Source organism: Cynoglossus semilaevis, chromosome 6 (assembly GCF_000523025.1).
Source record: "Cynoglossus semilaevis isolate Cse_v1.0 chromosome 6, Cse_v1.0, whole genome shotgun sequence".
In the NCBI taxonomy this organism is placed as follows: Eukaryota; Metazoa; Chordata; class Actinopteri; order Pleuronectiformes; family Cynoglossidae; genus Cynoglossus; species Cynoglossus semilaevis.
The window spans coordinates 7,021,186-7,047,539 of NC_024312.1; the positions used below are offsets into that span (position 1 = coordinate 7,021,186).

The 26,354-nt window shown below is 40.1% G+C and overlaps 3 protein-coding genes across 4 annotated transcripts in view; all 3 read left to right on the forward strand.

The window, feature by feature from the left end:
- The window catches only part of smpd3 (sphingomyelin phosphodiesterase 3), a 44,772-nt gene extending 40,123 nt beyond the window's left edge, over positions 1-4,649 (forward strand). The window contains exons 8-12 of the mRNA XM_008311652.3: positions 1-150; positions 601-690; positions 2,590-2,653; positions 3,131-3,299; positions 4,529-4,649. Of these exons, the coding sequence (XP_008309874.1) occupies positions 1-150; positions 601-690; positions 2,590-2,653; positions 3,131-3,299; positions 4,529-4,630 (575 nt within the window). The 3' untranslated portion in view covers positions 4,631-4,649. The remainder of the gene's footprint in view (positions 151-600; positions 691-2,589; positions 2,654-3,130; positions 3,300-4,528) is intronic.
- A 7,765-nt stretch (positions 4,650-12,414) lies between these two features.
- LOC103379929 (C-C motif chemokine 3-like) lies at positions 12,415-14,131 on the forward strand. Its single transcript, XM_008311653.3, has 3 exons — positions 12,415-12,591; positions 13,435-13,552; positions 13,653-14,131. Exons 1-3 carry the CDS (start codon positions 12,525-12,527, stop codon positions 13,765-13,767), a joined length of 300 nt encoding a protein of 99 aa, XP_008309875.1. The 5' UTR covers positions 12,415-12,524; the 3' UTR covers positions 13,768-14,131.
- Positions 14,132-14,876: 745 nt separating this feature from the next.
- LOC103379930 (septin-7-like) overlaps positions 14,877-26,354 on the forward strand; it is a 29,129-nt gene continuing 17,651 nt past the window's right edge. Inside the window, exons 1-2 of one of the 2 annotated variants that reach the window (XM_017032998.2) lie at positions 14,877-15,174; positions 19,215-19,314. In XM_017032998.2, coding sequence (XP_016888487.1) covers positions 15,136-15,174; positions 19,215-19,314 — 139 coding nt within the window. In that variant the 5' untranslated portion in view covers positions 14,877-15,135. The remainder of the gene's footprint in view (positions 15,175-19,214; positions 19,315-26,354) is intronic. The other variant, XM_008311655.3, reaches the window with a different exon arrangement.

Consider the following 26,354-nt stretch of genomic DNA (forward strand, 5'->3'; position numbering starts at 1 on the left):
TGCGGTGTGAGCAGCTGGACCTGTTGCTCCGGTGGGGCTCAGAGTTTCGTCAGTCCTCGTCCCAGACGCCTGAGGGGGAGAAGGTGCTGGAAGACCTGGTGGCCTTTGATGTCATCCTGGGTGACCTCAACTTCGACAACTGCTCGTCAGGTAGTCGGCCGTCAGGGCCACAGCAGGAAACTGCAGAGATCGGTTCAGACGCGCTCCAGATGGAGAACGAATCCTTTAACACTGCGAGTGGAAATGTGTCGGCAGTGTGAAACAGGATGTGGAAAACCATCTGTGGGAAAAACACCAGTGGGAAATGTGGAAGGAAAGCTTTTATTTCTATTGAACGATAATAAATTATAAATCAATTAATAAAAAATATCAATGAGGGGAGGAGAGGGGGGAGAGGAGGGGGGAGACAACAGGAGGAGAGGAGAGGAGAGGATGGTGGAGGAGGGATGTGAGTGGATTCAATTATACTGCATTTTCTAAGTTATTATTGTTATTTTATTCCACAGTTCTAACTGAAACTTGAACACTTTGCATTTAAAGACTTGAATATTTGAATATTTTGAGTATTTTTTTATGACGGATGATTTCTTTACTCTCCAGAGGACAAGCTGGAGCAGCAGCACGCACTTTTTACTCAGTACAAGGACCCATGTCGCCTGGGGCCGGGGGAGGACAAACCATGGGCCCTGGGTAATCTCACACACACATACACCACAACACACACATACAACACACTGTACACACAGACAATAATGCTCTTTTAGTTATTTTTGTATTTATTCAGGGACCCATTAGTTCTGTAAAAGTTCTTTTGAATATTTGAATGTTTTTTATTATTAATATTACTACATAAATGCTATATATATAACTGTATATGATTGATTTTGACCATTACTTGATGGCTGGTTGTTTTGTTAGTGTGGTAAAAGGTAGGGTCGCGGTCTGATTTCTGACTTTTCGTGTCCTTCTGTAGACACGTTAAACAAAACTGTTGATGAAAACTCCAAATAAACGTAGAACTAGGAAGAATAAACTGTCCTACTGCAGCTGAATTCAGCCGCTGTGTGAGATGGAACATCCAGAGTACAGCGTGTTGAACCACGGGGCGTTAGTGACGTAAAAGCAGCCAAGGTTTGGGTCTGGATTATTTAGGCCAGTGGTATTTTTGGCAGAAGTGTGGGCAGGAGAGAGTAAAGGGCTCATTCAGAGCGAGGCCTGTTTATTTGAACGGGGACATTTGATGTTTGGACACCTCTGCAGGGAGAGAAGAAGGAGGACAGCACTGAAATAATACAAGAAAGAAAAGGAAATCGATGGAAGGAAGGCGGAAAAGAAAGAGCGTGTCGCTCAATACCCCGAGCAGATTGTGCCGCAGTGAGAACAAAGCCTGACCGAGAAGGATGGGCACAGAGACCGGGGCTGCAGATTTGCTGACAGCGTGTCAACAGATTTCACGAAATGCGAGATCTGCCACAGCGCCACCCCGGCAACAGTGATGCACAGACACCCTGAACAGCAAATACAGGAAAACTGGAACCAAAAACCTCTGGGACAAAGATGGAAATGTTTTTTTTAAAGTGTGTCGACGGTCAACACCTGTGGTCTTTGAATTTGCCTGGAGTCCAATGACACATCAGGCCCAAACCAACGGCCCCAAAACGTACAGTTAACTGTGGCTCGGAGTGTATTTTAGGAGCAGTGACGTGCACGGGTGTGTGAGAATCTTCACGACTGCACGGTGGTTGTTGAAGGCAGGATTTACGAGGACGGAGAAACTGATGTTTACTCCACTCCAGAGAAGAGATCTCACATTTATTTCTCCTTCCCAAATGTTCTGAAGGCAACGGCGCCGACAGGCAGCGCAGGTTCTTTTATAAGAGCTGCCAAAACTGGTACAGACTGGAGTATCTGTGAGAGCTGCTCTCTCAGCTGGAACATTTTTAAACATCAGTCCAACATCCTCATCGGGTCAGAAGCCTCTCTGAGAGCCGTCCTCTCTTTGGCTGTTATATCTCAGAGGTTGATGACAGAGAATTGCCGACTGATGGCTGTGAGAGTAGAGCTGGAGACTGTGTACCTCTGTCTTCTTTCCCACATTTTAAAATGCCAAGGTGTATTTTAGGACGCCACAAATAGGAGGAGGAGGAGGAGGCTGTCGAGGCTGTCGATCACTGAACAAGCTGCTGTGAATAAACAAGGCCACATTTGTAAATACCTGACTGTCAGTAAGAAACAGTGACATGACGATTGTTAGTGACCTGTGAAACACACACATCGTTTTTTTTTCCTCCCTGTTTTTTGCTACGTCGTCGATCAAGAAGAGTAAGTCCAAAACTGTCCTTACGTGACTTTAAAAAAAAAAAACTAGGGCACTTCAAACACATGACCAGCAATATGTGAACTGAAATATTCAGGTATATTTCTTTGCTTTGCTTTTTTCCTGTTTTGTGTCATTCCTACAGTACTCTGGTGCCCCCTAGTGGTGTCACGCATGACACTTTGAAAAGCACTGTTCCACATTAATAGCTTTACTGGCCCTGACTTTTTGATCATTTGATGGTGACACTGCTGTTGTCTGTCCTTCATCAGGTACCCTACTGGACCCCAGTGGCCTTTATGACGACGAGGTCAGCTCCCCTGAAGGTTTACAAAAGTGAGTCCAGTCCGACATTCTTTTCATTTTTCCTTTTTCATAAATGTTTCTACAGTCGACAGTGATGTCAGGCTGACTCAACCGGACGGTTCGCTCTGACATCTCTGCAGGTTTAACACAGTCATGTGACCAACAGTTGGTCACAGTTATATGGTTGGCCGATTAAGTTCTCATTTGACGTAGACATCAGACAAAACAAAGAACTGAGAATGATCAGTTATATTGTATCTAGTCCTAAATTCTCTCTGGAGAAGTGTGATTCTGATAGGCTTACGCTGCCAACATCCTACATCTGACTCCAACTCCAGGAATCATGTCCAACTGTGAATTGAATAAATAAACGTGAGATTCTTCAACAAAAAACAACAGCAAACAACAAAAAGTTTAACTGGGTTGAAACATTAGCAACAAGAAGTTTTCAGCAGTTTCTTCATCAGTTCACTCACTGATCCTCTGACCTCCCTGTGTGTCCGTCAGAGTGATGGAGAACGAGGATGGAAGGAAGGAATACCTGGTGTTTCCTCCCAGTAAGAGCCAGTGTCCTGCCAACAGCCAGAAGGGAAGAAAGATCCCTCTGAAGGGAAACGGACGTCGCATCGACTACATCCTCTACAGCGACGAGGGCCTGAATCAGGACTGGAAACTGGTGAGCTTCAGTGGAGACGGGTGGTGTTTATTATGTTTGTTTTGCTGCAGATCCATAATAAAACTGAAACCACTATTTTTGATCTAACCTAAATTATTTATGTGGGGAAAAAACTATATAGAATTTAATGTTTTTTCTGGGGGGGTTTTCAATAACTTCTCCCCTCAGTCTGACACGCAGCTCGTACTGCAGCATCAGAGTGAAGGATGGGAGATAAAATGAAAAGTCAAAATTACAGGTTAAAAACAATACAAAACAAAACTGTCTGGAAGAAAGAAAAACTGGACAATACCACATGTCTGCTCTTGGTCTGTGGCTTCTCCACTGCCTCACGGCATTGTCCCATTATGCCACCTAGTGCCAGAGTATGGTAACTGTAACATCGTTTATATCTAAAACTAAACAAAAATACATTTATGTCCCTTCAGTTTATACAGACATTCCAGGAAGAACACAAATAACTGGACCTGTTTATTTTTTTTTAGTACAATATTTAACACTGCTGATTGAAGAAAACAAAACATAATTTAATTTAAAAAAAAGTTAGGTTACATGGTTAATATTTAGCCAAAGTTATATAAATATAATAAGCATCGTCATATCATGCCTTTATTATAAGTAATTATAATGGTTTAATATTGTTGTATTATAATAGCAAAGATAATGGAATACATTTTTGAACTTGTTGGCTGTCTTTGAACCCGACGCCCCTTTACTGTAACTCAGTATAATTAGCATCATGCTAATTAGCAACGGTGATGTCAAATAAAAACAATTTTAACAATTCATAACTTGTGATCACGTTGCTCTGTTGTTTTGTTACTGAAAATGAAACAACTACATTCCGACGGAATGATATTATTTGCCTACAGAGGGTGCTGTTTACCAGAAAAATTGCCGCACTCGTTGCAAACGGTCGAATCAGAGATTTTAAAAACGATTATAAAATAAAAAAATATTAAAGCGGCAAGTTTAATTATAAACAAGTGATTTTTTTTGAATTTTTTATAAATACAGTCTTGTTCGAAACCTGAGCCACACTTTATACTAACATTTGATTGATTTCAAACCTGATCAAATAAACGGTAACGCAGCTCCACACTTACTCAACAAAGACCCAGTATTGGACACACACGTTAACCTGCTTTAATTTTGAAAATCTGAAACCTTTCTATAAATTACAACATCTGAGAAGACATTATTTTCTCACTTTGTTTTCTCTACTTCAGGAAATCGAGGATTTCAGCTTCGTCACCCAGTTGGCTGGTCTCACCGACCACCTGTCTGTGGCCATGCGATTGGCTGTTTCCACCGGGGAGGAGGAGTCTTAGATGGACCTACCTGAGATTTAAAAAAATAATAAAATAAATACTGCCAAGGAGGAACAACAGTAACAGGAACGGGAGAGAGTTTACACAGGAGCAGGTTCTCAGGAGAGAACGATGCCGAACAGAGTGAGAAGAGAATCAGTGGAGGACGAAGAAGCTCTAATGAGAGTGAGACTCACTGAAGACAGTGGGATATTCACACACACACACACACACACACACGTATATTGTTGAACACGGTCAGCCTCGACATTCCTCCGTCCCTTCCTGTTAGATTCAGTTTTTAGTTTTTATTTATGTCTTTATTTACAGTGAATTGTTTCACGTAGCTCTTTTACACTCTCTTCTTTCCTGTAGTGAAATAAGACGTATGATTTTTTTTATTACTATTATTATTTTCAAAAAGAGACTTTACCTTCAGGGACTGTTGAATTCTTCTTTTATTGTGACTGTTTTAAAAAGAAAAAAAATAATAATTGAAGTGATGAGAGTGGACTGTACAGCTGCTGACCAACTTCTTACTTTACATCTGTGTCATGGTGTTTTTCTGTCTGTCAGTCGTTCGCCCACGCTCTCCTCACCCACGCTCTCCTCACCCACGCTCTCCTCACCCACACTCTCGACAAGTGTCTCTTATTCCTAAAGGGGAAGAGGAAGAAGGAAAAAAAATATTCAACTATTCTTTCTAAATTTCAAAGAAAAACAGGACACAATTTCTACTCTCGCCACATTACTTTTTTATAGTAAGTTTAATGCCTGTTTAATATTATATTTAATATTTTATCTTTATCATGAGAAGTATTGTATAAGGACTGAAACTGAAAAAAAAAGAAGATAGTTTGTGGCGATTAAATGATTAGAGCATGTTTTCCAGACATGACCTGGAGGAAAAAGGGTTAAAAAAAAGAAGAAAAGGAATAAAGGACATTTTCTGCGTATGTTAGAATGAGCTGAAGAAGAAAAGAAATTTTCTGCGTATGTTAGAATGAGCTGAGGATCTGCTGATGCATGAAGGAAACAGAACCAGTTTACAACATTATTACTGCTGCTCTATGTACTCGCTTGCTTTAGAATGGACGTCTGGACACACGCACATCTACTGTACACGCCTGGACCCCGATGATTATCGTACGTTTCTTCAGACGTTCAGAAAAGAAGTTGACCAATCGGATCACACCAGGGGCAGAGGGTAAACTCACATCCTCAAAATACAACCTCAACTTCTCCCCCCCAGTCACTGCTACCCCTCCTCCCCCCTCTCTGTTCCTCCGTCAACTGACGTCAAGATCAGTGCTGCCAGACTTGTCATAATTATAGAATTTATTTTTTTTTCACCACAAATCTCATAATGTACGATAATTTCCTCCCTTCATTAAGGCCAAAGTAAATCATTACTATAACCAGGGAGAGACACACTGGACTTTTTTTTTTTTTTTTGCACTTCCTTTTTTAGAGCCAATCACAGCCAATCATTAACGATGTGTAATGCAAGTGGAAAAGTCATGTCAGGCAGCAATTGCGTGTTTGGAAAACATGTGAACTTTGAGGGGACACTGGTTTGTTCTTTAAATGGTTAGGGAGGAAAACAACAGAGAGAAACACTTTTAGGATAAAGAAGAGGAAGAAAAAGGGAAACAAGTAAAAGAAACAAAGAGGAGAAGGAGCACATGTCTGAGAAAGGAAACTGAAATGGAGAAAAGAAGAGAAAAGTTAGACTGAAAGAAGAGAAACAAGTGAGACTGGATTGAAAGGCAGAAAGTTAAAAAGGTAGGGAGGGAAGGAAAGAAGGAGGAAATAAAGGAGAGAAAGACAGAAGGAAATATTTCTCCTTTTCTTCTTCGTAACAAGCAGACGTTTGTTTCTCCGACTCACGGATCTTCTTTGGTTTAGTCGCTCGTCAGACATTAGCATCGTTAGCTGCTAAGGAGGATTCATGATCCCTAACCCTAACTGCTGGTGGTTTTTATTCATTTCCTTTTATTTTGATCATTTCTTCCCCCTGCTTTTTAACATGGCTGCACTCAGGCCAAACTATATCACAGTAAAAATGTAAGAAAACTACGAGATCCAAATTTGATATGTAGACAAAAACGAATATTAATTGCGGTTAAGAAAAAAACTTGTGTTGGTTTATTTCAACACTGTATGTGGGAGAGAGGGAGGAGTGGGGAGTGAGAGAGTGACTGCAAGAAACACGTTGATTATTTGCATGTTCAGCTCTGACTCTGAACCCACTATGAGTGGACAGCTCCCCTGACACATTTGTCATTATCATTATTACCATTAAAGTCCTCTTTAACCTCGGTCCATATCAGCTCCAGATTCATCTGTTGACTGATGACTAAATGATGTCTTCTGGGGAATTGACCAAATTTTATCCATAAAAGTACATTAGAAAACGAATTGAACTTTTTGACCCCACAGTCACTTGATTAGAACAAACTTGAGTAAATATATTAACTCCACCAGTGTAAATGACTTCAAATACAGCAGCACATAGCCTGTACAGTATGCAGTACTGTAGGACACTTTACTGTAACTCACAGATACACACAGCAAGGACCAACGTAACAACTGTATTTACAATCCAAGTGACACTCACTTAATCCTGGTGCAAACCAGATTCCCCAGTGTACCATTCGAGGGAGACCTGGTACCACTAGTGGTCCGTGCACCACAGTTTGAGAACTACTGCTTTAGCCAATGCTCAAATCTAATTTCAAAGGCAGCGGCGGATGTAGAGCTGAGAACACCCTGCTGTCAAACAGAACTAATGTAGTTTGTTGTAGGTGATGCTCTGAGCCAACTTCAGATTGAGACCCACAGTTTGAGAAACACAGAATAATAGTACAAACACCTGCCCAAGCACGAATGTCTAGTACTGTATTTCAAATGACTCAGCATCTGTCAAACAAACAAAAAACAAAGAGAATAATCAAGTCCAGGGAGTTCACCCACAACTCTGGATTTGAGCCTAGAATTCCCCCTGGAGGACAGGGTTTCAATAACAACTCTTAGAATCTTGTGGTTATTTATTGAGAAGAAAATCCCCCACTCTGTCAGAGGTTCTCACTTCACCAGTCCTCCAGTCTTACAATTGGTCTCACTCTTACAATTACTATGTGTCCAATTACAATTGGCCATTTCTTACAATTGGTCACATGAAAAAAAAACCCCAGAATATTATGTCTTTATTCCTACATTTTGGGGCTGTAGTCAAGTTCTAAAAAACTGTGTTGTTTTAAAATAAGATGCAAACAGCGCCACCCTGTGTCAAAGCCCTCCCTCTTAAAACCAGACTCCATCTAGTGGTGTGTTTGACGCTGAAAATGCCACCAATTATTTTTTATTTTATTTATTTATTTACTTTTTAAAGTGTCAGTTAATTTGATCATTTTGTCATGAAACCACCGCAGCTGGGGTCAGTTTGAGCCTGTTGTCGATCGCGTCCAGGGAGCAGTGACCCCGTGACAATCTGGTTTTTCCCCAGTAGTGTCTCGCCCCCTCTGGTACAGAACTGTGATGTCTGTGTGACTTCAGCAAAAGGTCATAATCACATAATATACTACTACATACAGTAGGAGCTCATATTGAAGTGGTCACACAGGCAGAAACTTAGACTCTTTACCTGCAGTGTGAACATTTCACCTTCGTCATCGTCTGACTTCCTCCTTTTTCCTCCGACATTAAACATTGAGTATTTATGGACGATGACATCACAAGGTCATTCTTCTTTTTACAGATTGTGTCATGGAGGAAACAGCCAAGAAATATAGAAATGAAAGCAACGGATCTTAAGCTTATATCCTGTTGTAAAAAAAAGCACAGTCACTAAAATAACCTGTGAATCCACAGTGCCAAATGCATTCGTTTATACACTGAGACAGAGAATTAAAAAAAAAATCTAATTTCTTAATCTTTTCAAACAGCAGGACAGGTGCAGTGTTTCGGTGTCTGATCTTTTTTGTTTTTGTTTCTGAAGCCTGCTCTAAAAAACAAACTTGTATTTTCTGTTGTTTTCTTCAATGTTACCACTAATCAAACTGTTACAGTTCACTTTTCACACAAATGTGAAGTTTACATTTAAAAAGACTGAAGTTGTTCAGACGCCACGGGTCCAAGTCGAGCCCTGAACCTCTGTAGCTGCATGTACTGTGATGACGCTTCACGCTCGTGGTCTCAGTAGAGACGAGGCCTCATTTAGTCAATCTTTTCTTCTTCTACTTTTTTTTCTGAATTTGTACAATTTTGTTTCTGATTCTGTCTTTGGATGGGTGTTTTCTTCACGGGCTGCTCCAGTTTGGTCTCTGTAATGTGACTTTAGGGGATGAATAGCTTTTTCTCTTTCTACGCTACCACAACAAATTGCTTATTTTCTTCTGCTTTTTAAAAAAACAAAGAGTGTTTTCTCTCTATTTTGTCTCGTTGTCTGTGTGTGTGTTGTCTTTTTCACTGAACTTGGTCTGCAGACCACCGACACATGTACAGTGTGCACATATTTTTCAGTCACACAGATCAATGTGACCATCATTTAACAGCTCACAGAACCTTGGTCTGTAATAACAGATCCCCAAAACACCTGATAAGGAAATGACTTTCTTTTTTTTCTTCTTTTTCTTTGTTTTAACTGGACTCAAACCAAAAAAACAAAAGTAGATCACGGAGGTCTTCAGGTCAGATGAGTCCTAGATACAATTAGGACTCATATCAATGTGCATTTAAAACAGCATCTAAGACTCATATCAATGTGCATTTAAAACAGTTTATATTGTAAAAGAAAAAAAAAATTATAATAATAATTAAAAAGAAATCAACTACAGAAATTCACAACATCTTCCCAGAACCCTTGTTGAAAGCAGATGCTGTCGATCAAGGTGAAAAACATACAGTGTGACCAAGAATTCTGTGTTAATATAAAAACATGATGTCATTTTCAGATGTAGCAAAAAACAGTACCAGTTCAGTTGACTTTTAGCTAAAAAAACAAAACATCTTTGGTAGTAATGTAGTATTAGAGCTACAATACATTCATAAGAATAAAACCACAACATTACAACAAAAAACAAACGTATTCTTATAAACTCCTGACATAAATCAGTGACTTCACACCATAAACTTGTGACTTGTTTACTTCCAACTAATGAATGACTAAGTCCGTTCAGATTTTTTTTATTCCTAATTCTCTCTCCTAGGAATGACATGAGGTGATAACGCTGCACCGGTGAATTCCTGTGAGCTACTGTAGGTCTGGGTGGAGTCACTGCTGTACTTCAGCCGAATTTCCTTTAAAGGTAGAAATTGTAGGTAATTTCCAGAGGACACATTTGTCAGAAAATACCCAGTAGCAAAGTTCTAAGACATGTTGAACTTTAATAACTAAAATTCCTCAGACATCTTTAACAATGGTTTTATGGTTAGCATTATCCTCATTTTAGCCTACGATTTATTTGATGAGTTTTTTCAGGCCCTGGAATGTCATGTCTTTAAACAAACATGAATAAATGATTGACACTGACTCCAATTTAACTATTAACCACAACTGGAACTTTTTTAAATTCACAACAAAGTACTTCTGTGAAAGAAACACTGACTGCACTACTTTTCAGCTAATTTAATGGTAATTGTGTTAGCAAAATAGCTGCTTTCTTTTTTCAAATCTAAACGGTTTTATTATTATTATTATTATTATTATTATTATTATTATTATGACTCTCGTCATCTTCCGTTTTTCTCTGACTGGGATCATACTTTACAAAACTGACACCACTGTTTTGTTAATAAAACAGTGTAACAGTAGTCATTAAGAACATAAAATCTTCACGTTTAGCTACACTGTAAATTATTTAACATTCCAACGTATGACGTATTCTAATATTATTTCTAATATCCAACTACAGTAGTTCCCGTGCGAACTATTTGGCGAGTGGAGCGGACGAATACGTCATCACGCGGCGACATAGGCGAAAGACGTCTTTGTTTACATTCACCGGTATCACGACATACATTGGAATGTGCTAAATTTGCTTCTTTTTTTATATTAATATTAGTTTTTTTTTTTTGCTTGTCGTTATGGCTCCCAAGGGTAAGTCGGACTGTTGATGTTTTTCTTTTTTCTTTTTTTGCTCGTCGTTATGGCTCCCAAGGGGAAGTCGGACTGTTGATGTTTTTGTCCTAGAAAATAATATTACCACCGTGTTAGTGTAGGTGAGTGACAGGTTCTTATGCACAAGATGTTAGTTCGGAGGAACGTAAATCTAGGACCCCCTCTGAAGTCTCATAACGTGAGTATGTTAACACAACCACTATTTAGTATATAATCAATACAGACAATAAAAACAATATTTAAATATTCGTTATGTTTTCTGCTAGATCTGAAAACCTGGGGTCAGTGACCAAAGTCAGATGACCTCAGGACCTTCTGACCTTTAACGTAAAAGAACATGACCTTCCATTTTCTGATGAAACCACACCACGGGTCCTCAAGGTTGGCATTGAATCCCACACTGAGGTCTGAGTCACACAATGTTTGTTTTTTTTTCAAAGGGCAAAATATGAAGAAGTGAAAGAGTCTTGCAGAGGCCTTCTGCTTTATAACAACAGAGGGGAAAAAGAACAGGAGTAGACATTTACATATAACACTAAACTGAAGAGTAGGGAAACACTTTAGATGAAATTGAGGTTTTTCATGAGGAAAACCAAAAACCACTACATCACAATGGTTTCAATGCTTTCAATGGTCTCCGTTTAGTTTCCTGTTTCCAGATAATTTCTAGGCTACTGAAGAAGAGAAGGAACAAACACCGTCAGGAGTATACCATTGAGCCAGTTCATTTTAAAACAATTTATACTAAAGAAGAAAACACTGTGTTAGTTGTTGTGTAAATGTTTTTTGTCCCATTTTGTCCAAATCTTCGCAGTTTTCTCACCAAATTGTTACAAAAATGAGCCAAACGTCAAGTGTGGTTTATTATGATCGGCCACATGCGTTTCTGTAAAGAGTCAAGAGAGAAGGTTTCCAAACAAAGTAAATCATATTTGTTCTCATGATAACTGTATAACCCTACATGTAACGCATGTGTACGTGTACCACAGTTTGAGAACCACTGATCTAAGCCATCCTGAATTAAATATGTGCAAATACTTTCCTGTTTTTATTATTATTTTAAATGTAAAAACACAGGCATTAGAAAAATCTGGTAGTTCACAGTATTTTAATGTTAATGAGTCACGTTGACTTCCAATCTGAGGCAAATTGATATCGATATTGAATTGACTCTGTTTATGTCGCAAGTAAGTTGAAGCCGTTACCTTTATGCACATATGTATATATAAATATATACGTGTATTTGTATACATAAAACAATATGTGTATACAAATATATTTACATTTTACATCTATAAATCTACAAATAAAAAACTTCCTGATTACTGTGTGTCCCAGTTCCAGCCACTCTGTGCTACACTCATGACCTAATGCAAAAAAACTTTATACATGTGAGATATGTAACAATATCAGTGACATATAGAAGGTGTGAGAGTGAACCGAGACATGGTCAAGGTCAAAGATGACAAAGCTCAGTAGGGAAACCACTGAGGGGAAAACACTTCCTCTTTTTTTGATCTCCCTCTTAAATCATTGAGTCTCATATTGTTTAGGGAACTGAAAAAGTCTTTGGGACAAATGTAGACAGCTGTCACAGAGTGAAGAGAGGCCCACGTTCTGAAACTCCCACACTTCACGTGAAGTCCTTGGTTTTTCCCTCCCGTCATAGCAGAGCTGTATAAATGTGTGAGGTGCTTGGGTTTAGGTCCACACATCTGAGCAAGTAGACGAGTTACGACTCAACTCAACCAGGACCATTAATACTTCACAACACACAGAAAGAACAACATCAGGATGGCTGCTCTTCGTCTGGTTCTGTCCATGTTTGTGCTGCTGCTGGCTGTCGTCAGCCTGAGTGAAGGTAAGAAGAAACTTGAGCCTTGATCATGATGGAGAAAATTTAAAAATGTATATTAGTTTCTAGGTTAATTCTAGAAACAAAATCTTAACCATTACTCAGGTGAGTTTTAAGGCTAATAAAGCAGTATTTATTAAAAACCTAGACAAACACTGCATTACTTAAACAAGAATTATAAGAAATAAGTCTATCAGCATGACAATGATAATAAGAAATAAGTCTGAATTTCTTTTCGTTTTTATTTTATTTTATTTGTCGCGTTTTTGATCAGCCCCAGTTTTATTTGTTTTATTATACTGAGACAAACTGAAGCTTTATTTTCCAATCACCATGTTTTAAACCAAGGCCATAACATAGTATACAAAGTGAATTCAATTTTAAAGTGAGATAATTAACCGCAATATGTACCTTCACCACTAGATGGCAATAATTAACTTTTCAGTGGTTCCTTTTATTGAACAAATGTGAATCACTGTAATACAGACGAAAAATGGAAGCTTAAAGAGATGCTTTAGAGTAAACAATATATTTTTAAATATATACTGTATATATTTAATTTCTAAATAAATATTTAACCATGTCTATTTAACTTCAATGTTTGCACCAGATATTAAAAAAAAACATTTCTCAAACCATGCTGATAATAATAAGCAATTGTTACTTCACCACATTGCATCAAATAACCACAGTAGAGGAACAAACGTCAGAGGTTTTTGCCACATCATAATGGAATGAATGACGTGATACTATTCTTTGTGTATTTCTGCAGGAAGTTGAAAAAGGAACTATATCTGTGTACAGTGTCTCTGTTTTAGATGATACTCATTCACATCTGTTTGTTTGCAGGTCTGCGTGGTATCGGCCCAAAGAAGTGCTGCGTCCGTTTTAATGACAAACCCCCGATCAAGGAGAACGTGGTCAGCTACATCCAGACCAGTCAGCAGTGCTCCAAGTCTGGCGTCCTGTAAGGAAGAAAAAACATTTGAGTAATTACCATCACGGTTGTTCCTGCGAGTGGGTGCAAGGTTTCTGACTATTTTCTGTGGATGTGTTTTTGTGTTCAGGTTGAAAATGAAGTCTGGCCGCCAGCTGTGTTATAGACCTTCAGCCACCTGGGTGAGAGAGCTCATAGACGAGCTGGACAACAAGGTCCTGCCAGGAGAGATGTCCAATCTGTGAACGGTGACACATCGGTACCTGCAGAACCAGAGACTCCCATGAAGGACAACCTGTGTTCATGATAAAAAAAAGTGTGTGATGAGAACATACTACATATGCTAAATGAAAACGTTTTTGATTCTCTCTTAAGCACAGGATCTTTATTCTATCCTTGAAATGTTCTGAGTTTTTTGTCTTCAGTCATTCACATTATTTATAAAAAAAAAAGACCATTTATTTTTCTAGTTCCACAAGGTGTCACTAGTAGACCATAAGCTAGAGGCCACACGATTGTTTTTGAGCCTCTGAAATGTGTATTTTATTTCCATTGTGACGTTTTTGTTATACTCCTGACTTTTTCCAATAAACTGAAGTAACTATTCAATCTGTCCATCTGTCATTGGCGGCGTTGGTGCCTACGTTTTTACAACAGTGTATGAAGTCAGCATTGTTTCGCCTGCAGCACCTGAAGGCCTAACACGTCACGCAGGGCCTGTTCACATCAACCAATAGGACCGTGGATTCATGTTCCTTACAATTCAGTCAAGCCGTTCGGACCCCATGGTTGACCGGAAGCTATGTTTTCGCCCTTCACCCTGTAAGAGCAAAAGAAAATCTATGTTGCTTTTGTCTATGTTGAAAACTTAGAATACAAACAAGAATCCAATAAAGATCCACATTAATCCTTGTTGACTATGATACAAATTTATACATACCAAATGTCAAATGTCAAATGTAATTGATTCGTTAAAATAATTGTTTACAATTAAAAAAAACTATACAATTACTTACCAGTCTTTTGGGTTGCTAGATGCCAACGAATTCGAGCTGCAACTAATATTTAAAATGACTTTTCTGCGCGGGGAAATCGGATTACTATTTGATATGATTTTCATTTTGTGGATGTTTTCTCTCTCATTCTTTGTGTGGTTTTAGAATTACACTAAAATGCCAATTATAGTGCTATTTTGATTATATTGGCGGTACTGGAAGAGTCAAATATACCAAAAGATAATAATAATTGAGGGAAGTATTGTTATAGACAAACGTAATCTACAACGGCACAAAAACATCGAAACACTATTTTATCTTATTTTGAAAAGCCCAGACCGGATGTGTAATCGTTACATTCTCTCTGTTCACTTAGCAAAGAAAACAGTCGAAGCCTTTTTTCGTCACTCTGCTTGATCTGGCTGTAGTGTCCTCCGGTCGCGGCCATATGTAATAGAACCCCCACTCATTCATTGTTGCTGCAGTTTACAGACACGTTCGTTGCAGTAAAGGTGCGGTGTTTTCGGCGCAGAGCAGCGGGTATTTTTTTGGACCTTTATCGGTGTATGTGTCACTGACTGTCGGTTACAGGCTGGGCGGTGACAGCACACTACTACAATGATCGAACGACCAGAGACTGCGGTCCCCAGCATCGCTGTAAGTCCACTGATTCACTAATTCTATTATTACAACACCCTTGTTTTTTTAAATTAACATCGCAGGTCAGAACTCTGTTTTACACCAAATGTGTCTAAGTCAGTATGTTTTCACCCGATCGACCAAACATGGAGAACTGCACCCCAAACCCCTTTAACAATGTGCTCACTTCAGGATTTTTGATTGATTTGCCGAAACGTGTTTTTTAACCAGCTACCAGCTGTGTTGTTTATTTAATCTGTGTAGGATCGTGATTAGTTCGGCTTGGTTTATATACCTATAACATCTAAATCTGTACCACATTCCGTCGTTTAAAAATGCACCACACCTCCTGCCTATCTCTGTAGCCTGGTTCTGATGAGGCCAGATTGTGGTGGGTGGGGGCCGAAAACATGCCATGACAATAGGAATTTGTGTGGTAGTGAAGTTGTGTTTGTGCAGTGTTTTCTTGCTTAACTTTGAGTTCAGACTCATATTGTTTACCTCTGTGAAGTTGCAGGGCTCTTAAAAATAAGTGTTGCTGTAAAGGTCCTCGAACGCAACACAAAGGAACGTTTGTCAGAATTTGGTGATCATCAAACATGAGTTGTGAAGCCAGGGTGACGTTGTTGTTTTGTTGCATTTGTTGCACAAACCTCGACATTATAAGAATGACGAATAAACAACAACTAATGTTTCTAAACGGATAAGTTCATATTTGCTCTTCGAGCTGCTCCATTACTGTATCTTCAGGCATTACAGGAATAAAAAAAAAAGTCCCACTGTTCCCAAGACCACTTCGCTGTAGTTTTGAAAGGTGTTACAGGGAAGTAAAATCACTGTAGGGAACAAGGCAGCTTTAAAATGGTTAGTGGTGGTTCAGTGGGTGAAACCGTTGACGGTTTATAAGAAGCAGATGTTGCCATCTCTGTATATATATATATTTGTGTGCGTGTGTAAATATTTCTGTAAACCAACAGCAGTCGGTAGCAAGATGTTAGTGAGTTCCCCTGTGACGACTGGTACTGTTTTTAATGATTTGTTTATTCTATAATATACATATATCTCCAATATATAAATACATTTATATATATATTTACATCATATATATATATATATATATTTACATCATATATATATATATATATATGATGTAAATATATACAGAAAATACACAAGTCCAAAACAGAGGAACCCAAATCCCAGCTGATTCTTAGTTGTGGGATCAGCAGTACAGTACACTACAGTACAGTACAGTTCAGTACAGCTGATGTCAATGAACCAGGCATTTGATATCAGCACTAAACTGGGGGAAGTGGTTCTCTGTGTTCTTTCGAGTTCCAGAACCATCCAGCTGTAAATCGCTTTAATAAACGTTGGCAATTCGAGCAAAAAAAAAAATGTCAGTACCTCAGAGGCAACTACTGTGACCTTACAACTTTTATGGGATGCTGCAGTGGTCCATCATCATTACCATTATGTAACACACACACACACACTCTCTCTCTCTCACTCAGTATGTAGGTGGATCAAACATGAGAACGGTGGAAAGTGCTTCAGGCTGGTTGCAGCAGTTCCGTTTCTGTTTGCTGTGATGAGTATTGATGGACGGTGTGTGTATGTGTGTGTGTGTGTGTGTGTTTGCGGAGCGTGTTCTGGTGACGCTGATGTGTAACCGACCGTTTTGTGAGTGTCACAGTGAACAGCAGGGTATGTGGAGCACAGAGTAGCCTGCAGAGTTGGTGCCGTGATGGTCTTTTACAAATTGATTTCTAGTCATTGATTTTCCATCCACACGATTCGAAGATCTGAAAATAAGGTTTTGATGTTTTCTGATCAAATTCTCATCTCTACTACACAGTGAATTTTGGACTTTGTTGGTCTCTACCACTGCCTAGGAATAGAGAGAGACACAGCTGTAAAACAAGGGCTGCCAAAAAAAAAACCAAAAAAACAATCCTGATTATCGTATTTTCCGGACTGTAAGTCACACTTCAAAACAAAAAACCAATCCTGATTATCGTATTTTCTGCACTGTAAATCACACTTTTATTCATCGTATGTCTGGGTTTGCGACTTATACTCAAGTGTAACATATATAAAAATGAATTCCACATTTCAATATTACTGCGCTAATTATCGGCTGCAGCAGCCGATTAGGTTAGAAGTAGATGAAAGTCATTCCTGTGTACGTGTTTTTAAACCTTGTTTATCAGCGTCAACATTTTCCATTGAAGCCATAACAGAGTCAGAGAGGACAGCAATCAATTGTGTTTGTCTCGTGTGGCGTGTGGGATAGTGGACATAGGGACTGGGGGGTTGGGGGTTATCTGACATCACAGTGAGAGCTGGGAAATACAAAGAGCAGGGTGGGTAATGGTGTGTAGGGTGAGGAGAGTACAGCCTGAGTACTCTGACGGAAGTATCGGATGACTCTGAAAATATTCAGAGGAGCAGAGTTTTATCCTTGCTTATTTTAGCTGGGTTTAGACCGACGCAGAACTGGAGACTTTGGAAGGACACAAATGTCTCTGAAAGTACTTTCAGAGATTTTAAATAAAAAATTATCATGACTATTAGACTACTATTGGACAATTTGAAGACTTCTTGAAGACATTCAAAAATATAGTGTGGTCATATACGTAGTTCTCCGAATGTTTAACTTTAGTTTTTCAGTGTCAAATTTTACATTCTGCTGTCAGAGCGCCCCCTTGCTGGACCTTATCATATGACAGTTTAGGTTATGGATTAATGTATTTGTTAGCAAAAACTTTTTATTAAGCGCCCCCCTGTTTTAGAAAGGATTATTTTGGAAAACCTTCTGGGGGGCAGTAGGAAGTCCCCACACACACACACACACTTCCAATATGATCTGTCTGTATTTGAGTGGGTAAATGCACAGAATTGTGACTGAAATGAGGCCACTGGGGCAGATGGCAGACTCCTGTCAACCCTCATATTTACATCTGTGTCGATGGAAACTATGGCAACAGAACAGCCCAGATGCCAGTCTTCACCTGAGTGTTTGAGGAATCTGTTCCAGTCAGTTTGCAGCAGCAGTCGACACATACATGTGTAGTTTTAATGTCCTTCTGCCCAGTGTGTATCCTTTGACAAACCCAGTTTTAAATGTTGAGCCTGTCTGTCTTAGTTAGCCTAATTGACAGACTTTTTGGCAGCGTTGACTCAAATCCATTTCCTCCTGTTCCATGCTCTGAACCCTGTTATTTCTCTGTGTGAGTTGACCATGACCCCCCCCCCCACTACCCCCCCGTACCATCCACACAGGGAGACTCTCACAACACTCTTTTCCCCCTCTCGTGTTTATCCCAGCTGTGCTTCGCTTCAAAGGGTCTCTGTTGGTGCAGGACACAGAAATGCTAATTGCAGGTTTACGAAAAAACAAGAGTTTCATCACTTTGAGTGCACGTAATAATTGTGCGGCTGTAGCTACCGTTTTTTGTTTTTTTTTTCAGCGCAGTATTTGTACTCAGATGAACAGGCACTGTATTTATGTGTGTACATATTTTGATAAGGGCTGGGATTGTTTGACGATGTAACAGGACTGACATTTTCTGAACGTGTGCTAATGCTTTATGTTAAGAGATGGATGTAGGAATTTAGTTCTTAATGTGCCCAGACTGTAGACTGAAGGTATCAGTGTACTCCCCCACCCCCACCTCCCTGGGTAAATTCACTTATATTAAATATCAGCCTGTCAGAGTTGTGACTTAACAAGTGCTGGAGTAGCAGGAGAAAACAGAACCAGCAGCTGACGTGTTATGTTAGCTTACTTTAAATTGAAAAGCCGACTAAATGTTTTTCTTCAACTTGGACGAAGACCAATGGAATTTATTAGACTGCAGAATATGACGGAAATAATGGAACACTGTTTTTGATTTTAAGGTCTATTTTTGACAGTTGACATCATAGTTTCTGACTTTTAATCTTCTCTATTAAACTGCAATGACCCTCACTATCCATCACTAAATTTGACATTTGATTTTTTTGACCAAGTAAAAATAAACCGTCTCTCTGTTTGATACTCTGTGTTTCTGCAGCAGCGGAACCTGGAGGGCTATGTGGGCTTCGCAAATCTTCCCAACCAGGTGTATCGGAAGTCGGTGAAAAGAGGCTTCGAGTTTACGTTAATGGTCGTCGGTAAGTTGGAATAAAAATCATACTACATATACCATCACTGTTTATGAAGCACCGTAGACAAACCATCACTGTTCATGAAGCACCGTAGAAAAAAAAAGTCTTTAAGTGCTGGTTTAAAAATGGCCGATGAAGGAGTCTGTGGGAGCTCAATCCAAAGTTCAAGCCAAAAGGTTTATGTAATGCCTCGGTACAGAAAACAATGTTTTGTGAACAAGTAAGGACGTGACGCAGCAGCAGCTCCAACAGGTGAGAAAGGGCAGCGCAGTCAACAGAATGTGTGACACTCAGCTGCCCTGAATGACCAGCTTAAAAAATTCCAAAATGCACCGTGAGCCGTTCAGTGACAATGGCTGTGGAGTGTCATACCACCCAGCCCCCAGGGGAGGTCTCCTCTGTGTAGTGTCAGGATGCACACTGACAAGTCTGTGTGTGTTTTGGCCGAGTCGAATGCTGGTTTCAGTGTGAAAGAGTTTGGATTCAGAGTGTGGCTAACATCATCACCGAGGAAGGGAAGTGGAGGAAGAGGTGACAAAACAGGGGAGGAAGCATTGGTTTGTCAAAATAGTACAAGTTGAACATGGATACCGGACTATAAGTTGCACCAGTGCCCACTAGAGGCTGTCAGTGTGAAAATAACTTTTTAAATATTTTAATATATACGTCGCACCTGAGTCACAGACTCAACCAAAGAATTTTTTTAAAAGTGCAACCTATAGTCTGGGAAATACGGTAATTTAAAAAAATTATCTCATCAACATTGACCCTGCTTTTAGTGTATGTTATGATGACATAACAATAGTATTGCAGTACCTCGAGTGGGTGGGGTATGATGATGACTGCCATTACATTACTGCAAAAAAAACCAAACTACTCCTTAGAGACACAGCAACAGTCGGAGGGTTGGACAGTGGCATGTGGAACAGTCAGAGGGAGGAAGAGGGAGTGAGACAGAGGTTACGTTAATGTTGTAAAAGGTCATAAATATCAATGCGTGAACACAGGCAGGAACACAGGCCGTATTATCTCAGCCTGGGGTTTCAGCTTCCTGTTTAGTGAACAGCCACAGTGGACGAGTAGCAGGAGGGAGACAAAGAGTGACGGCTTGGTGGAGCACCAAAAGGAACCACAGTCAACCAGATCCTTGTTCAAGCCTTCCCTGCCCCTCCTCAATCCCCCGCTCCCTCTGTCCGTCTCCCCAGTTTTCTTGGCTCTGGAAACACATGCCCCAGCTGATCCACATTTCACACACACACACACTCACACAAGTGTGGGGCGTATAGCATGTGTGTTAACAACATGACACAGGGTACATTTACAGATGGAAAGGGAAAGACGAGTGTGTATGAAGTGATGGGTGTGTCTGTGCTGCAGCACCACCACTGGTCGACCTCGGTTGGATGCACCTCTGCATTCAGTTCCAAAAATCGACCTTAGGTGTGAATGTGACGGTGATTGGTTCGTCCTTGTACGTGGGTGGTCTCAGTCATGTAAAACGTCCACTGTAATCTATGGAAACTGTTTCTAGCAGTGTTTTGTTTTTTTATGTTCACTACTTAAATTATCTTTGTCCTGTCCTTGTCTCTGTCTCTCTCCCTCCCTCTCTCTCTCTCTCGCTCTCTGAGAGGGAAAAAATCTGTTTCCTGCCCCTCAGTCCAGCTGGCATGTTGAATAGAATCTCCTGGAAAGATTAGTGAAATGTTGAGGGAGTGAAGTAAGGACTCCAACACAGTGTCAAAACTGTAAATTATACATGAGAAGTGACCGTGGCCAACCAAAACTTCTGGTCGTTACTGACTGGAAAAAGTCTATATTTTGCCTCGTGGCAAACTGTCAAAAAAATGCATGATTTAGTTCAACTGTTTGTGTTTGAAAAGTTTTAGACCTAGAATTGTTTACATGTTTGTTTACTTTTCAAAAGAATACATTTCTAACCATCATTAACGGCAAATGCTGGAAAAGGATTTTGCAGTCATTTTCATAGTCCAAGGTGTTCTTCTCATAGGTGTGTGCAGTATCAAACCTATGCCGTGTGTGTGTGTGGGTGTGTGTGTTATGATCTAAATGAAAATTGTTTTCTTATATGATTGGCACGTTGGTGTGGTTCCTGGTTTCCTGTCAGCACATGTTAGTGTAAAGGCATGGAGCACCAAGACACTTTACCTCACACAGACATATCACATCACCTGCTGTCATATCACATAACGTCCTGTCATATGACATCACATCCTGTCATATGACATCACATCCTGTCATATCACATCACCTCCTGTCATATCACATCACATCCTGTCACATCACATCACATCCTGTCATATCACATCACGTCCTGTCATATCCCATCACGTCCTGTCATATCACATCACGTCCTGTCATATCACATCACATCCTGTCATAACACATCACCTGCTGTCATATCACATAACGTCCTGTCATATGACATCACATCCTGTCATATCACATCACCTCCTGTCATATCACATCACCTGCTGTCATATCACATCACGTCCTGTCATATCCCATCACGTCCTGTCATATCACATCACGTCCTGTCATATGACATCACATCCTGTCATATCACATCACCTGCTGTCATATCACATCACGTCCTGTCATATCACATCACCTCCTGTCATATCACATTACGTCCTGTCATATCACATCACATCACATTGTAATTGTACACCAAAAGAGGAAACCATGTTTGATGCATCTATGGCAGTAAATCAGTGTCCTCCAAAACCAGCCAATGGGGGAGTTGTTCACTTGTGTTCTCCAGAGTTCCGATCATGTACTGTACATTGAGCTGCTTCATTATTGCTGCCTGTACTTGACAATTGGGGCGATGCACCATACACTAACGGTCACTGTACGGTCTGACAGTCATGATGTCATCCACCGTCAGGCTTAGATAAAGAGCGTTGATTAGCAGCAGCCTGAATAAACCCACATCAATGGAAAAACATGGTTTACATTTTTAGTCCATAAATCCATGAATACACAAACGTAGCTGCCAATAAAAGACTAAATTCTGCACATTATTTTCTAAGTATCATCCATATTACTGAATTTACAGTGTACTCAAATAAAAAACATCCTAACTCCTAACATGTTGTTCTGTCTTTGTAATGTGTGTGTCTGTGTCCGTTTGCCTGAATGTTGTCTGGACTATCTTTGCTGAAGTTGCTGCTGCTCAAGTCTACAGTAATCTGTCTCTCTCTTGTGTGTGTGTGTGTGTGTGTGTGTATAAGATAGTGATCAGGCTGAGGATTGACCGCCTTGCCCACTGACCTTGCAGTAGCGAGTCAGTAAAGAAGGGCTTTAGTGGAGTTAATCTGCGAGTCTCCAGATCCATCCGTACACACCACGCTGACGCACGCACCACTGTAATATGTTGAACTGCGTGAATGAAATCAGATTTTAAAAGTTCATATTTGCCAGTGGACAGAAAAAAAGATTAGTAAAAAAAATGCTTCAACTTAAGCAGCTAAGTTTTTTTTGTTTTTTTTTTATCTCTTCCTACCAAATGTTAGCTTTTAGGCGTCTTGCAGTAATTCTTGTGACAGCTGAGGGAGGTTTTACTCTGGCTCTGATTGGTTGAATTAACTGAATCGATTTAGTCTGTTTAAAAAAATATGATTTGGTGTCTATAAGGCACAGTTTGGGTTTTTAAAAAGGTGAACAACGAACCGTCAAAAATGTTATAACAAGTGTAGGTCTGCTGGAGAAGAAAAAAAACTCTGTAAAACTCTGTACGGGCAAGACCACATACAATAAATGTTTCCAGAGCAAATATTTTAAAAGCTTCAAACCTGATCGGACCCTGGTGTCCAGACGTACTTTACTTGAATCGCTATCTTGTCTAATGTTGACGTCGAATGTCAGAAAGATTGCAGAGCTTGCCTTTTCTCCATTTATCTAAATTCCTCATAATTCTAGCAAACACATGTTGGTTTTGGATCAGAATGTTGGGGGTTTGAATCTCATCTCATTTGAAAAACATCCAGCTGTGCACCATCTATGCGTGTGTGTGTAGTGAGTGTGTGCACATATATATTTTCTGCAGAGGAATCTTGAACACATCAGGACTTCTGAATGGATTTTGGCTCCATTTTTTTCTTTGTCTGTTGAGCCAGGAAATCACTAGGACCATGTCCACGGTTTGACTGGGTTTCAGTTCAGTGAGTGGGACTACACTGTGAGAATTCCAAACTGATTCCAAAATGATGCCGGATCCATAATTTACTGCACCTGCGAGCTAGAGGTTCCAGCTGGAAGTGTTGTGATTGGTTTAACATGCATGAGAATCTGGTTTTATTTTCTCATCGACTTTGGGATTTTCTGAGGAACTCCGAGGAAACGCTGGAGGAAGCAGCGGCCGACGGGGTAACCTATAAAATAAATGTCAGGGATAAGTGGGTTGTAACACTTTGCTACGTTGAACAGGTGCTGCTTTGATTTTGTGTTTTTTGGGTCAAGGTCACACATGGCTGTAACATCTTTGGCTCGATTGACTTACGGTTCATATTAGGTCAGAAATGAATTTGTTACATATATTGATACATATGAACCATGATGTGGTTGTTCAGGGCCAATATAAACAGAGTGAAATCCCTATTTGATATATAGTCTGCAATTGTGCAGCCCATTATTTTCCAGGTCCTACAGTGTCTTCTGATCGTATTTACAATCGAATGTGTTTCAGGAGCTAAAAAAAACGGCTTTATTTCTAAATACCAATGGTCATAAAGAGTAAAACTAAAGAATCTGAAAATACACAAAACAACACTTTCTTGGTATTCAGTCGGTCGCGGTTGTCTGTAAGTTCACATCTAGATGTGACCAAACTGAACAAACAACCCAGTCAAACACAGTCATCAGCCGTGGACAGCAGCTTGTTTACAAACTCGTTTCACTCACAGCTGCCTCGCTGCCTGTGGGCAGAGCAGACTAGCCCGTGCGTACGAGCACGCTCAGATCAGGGTCAGGTTTGCTCGGTGGGACCTCTGCGGAACAGTCTGGATGGCCTTTCCCAGTTATCCACGCTCTGTTCCCTTTCTTTCCATCTCTATTTTGAGACGCACATGTCTGCAGTGACCCAGCACGTGCCGATTCTTTTTCACAGTGGTACAGTCACTCTCTAATTAAAAAAAAAAAAAAGCCTGAGGGAAGGTCACCTCAGGACTGAGGTGTCACTTCGAGGCTTCTGTGGCCGGGGTGGTGTCACTTCGAGGCTTCTGTGGCCGGCCAGTGTGGACCGCGCCGATCGGACCGACTGCTTACACCGTTTACTTTGGATTCAGACAGTTTTTCAGACTGCTGCACTTGCAGATACTTATCTTTTTCCCAAAACACTGACCTTTGCCCTCTGTCTAAACCTATTCCATTTAGCTTGAACAATAGAGCATTATCATATCCAGCTCTGCGGTGGTCAGTGAACGCACCGTCAGGCTTCACATCTTCTCCGTGTCTGTCCGTGTGTCTGTGACTCTCCACTGCTCATTCGTTGCCTGTATGTTTCCCAGATGTGTCATTTCGCAGTTTGTGTTAAAGGCTTCACACATCTGTTAGATGTGTGTCTGAGTGGGTGTGGGGAGGGTGTTTGTTGGGTGTTAGTAGATAGGATGTGAGGGGAGCAGCTGCTGCCTCAGGGCTGGAGAGGGAGGAATGTTAGGAATCCAATGGGAAACCCACTTTGACCGTTTGAATGTTCTTCTGTGTCCCAGTCCATCCTATTGTAACGGCAGTAACACGACCCATACTTGGTGTTCGCTGTAGTAAAAACACAAAGTAACAATGACCAGACCCACTGAGGATGTTAGGTGTTGCATTCTGACCTCTTTCCAATATCAGCAGTTCACTCAAATATACCAGAGATTGTGATGAAACAGCATAATAATGACATATAAAAAAACCCAGGCCGAGGACTTTGTTTATACTTACAATAACATGAGATGACTGAACTCCGCATCACATCTGCACCACAGACGAGACTAGACAAGTCTGGTTCAGACAGCACAGAGAGAAGGTCTGTCAGCGAAGGAAACTGACACCTTTGACTCATGACCCTCTGCCCAGGAATGAGTCTGGAACCAACAAAAACACGGGGTTGATAACCAGCTGAAGGTTCAAAGCCTCTGCCTTAGAAATATTAAGATTTAACACTTCACAGATGGGCAAAACCAGGGTGAAGTTTTAAAACGGAAACGTCCAACGCCTAAATACTAAGCAGAATGATACAAAACTTTGATTTTTTTTAATATCATACATTGACCGAAAAATCAGCATTCGTTGCTCAGGCTTTTCTGTTGTTGGTGATTTTCACTGACAACAACTCTTGTCAGATTTAATGATCTCAGACTTGTTCTCGTGTATGACTCACTGTCGCATTGACAGACAAAGAAAACGTTTACAGGAAATGGAAAAAATAATATAAGAAACCGTTTACAGGAAATGGAAAAAATAATATTTTTCTTCTGTACACATGCATATTTCTCACAGCACACTACCATATATCCAGGGGTATGTCTTACCAGCCAGCTAGAGAGCCCCCTAGTGGCTGTCAGTGTGAAAATAACAAACATATGAAATTATATATTTTAATATATAAGTCGCAAACCCAGCCAAAGGATGAAAAAAAACGTGGTTCTTATAGTACGGAAAATACGGTAATGTGCCGCAGCACCGTGGTTGGTAATCAGTGCTCCAGGCAACATTAGGCTGCAATGGAGATAACTTAACTGTACCTGGTCTACAGTTGTAATGGGGTTTTCTTCTTTATCATTTAATAAAGTAGCATTTATTTTTTATAAAGTATTTTTAATAAACAATAAATAAAGCAGAGGCACACGATCAGCTACAGATGATGTCGAGAGAAGGCTTGATCAGCTACAGATGATGTCGAGAGAAGCTAAATGGACCGTTTTATATTTGTCACCTCATTAAAGTGGAGAATCTGACTCTCTGTTCATCTGCATCATGAACCAGACTGATATTTGATCTAAGGCAGTGGCTGGTTCAGCTCTCTGCGTGTCGTTAGTTTC

Excerpts from the sequence above, each read along its gene's own strand:
- LOC103379929 (XM_008311653.3), top strand. The coding sequence starts at position 12,525 with ATGGCTGCTCTTCGTCTGGTTCTGTCCATGTTTGTGCTGCTGCTGGCT. Across the intron at positions 12,592-13,434 it reads TGTCGTCAGCCTGAGTGAAG|GTCTGCGTGGTATCGGCCCA; the intron begins GTAAGAAGAAAC and ends GTTTGTTTGCAG. Across the intron at positions 13,553-13,652 it reads TGCTCCAAGTCTGGCGTCCT|GTTGAAAATGAAGTCTGGCC; the intron begins GTAAGGAAGAAA and ends TTTTGTGTTCAG.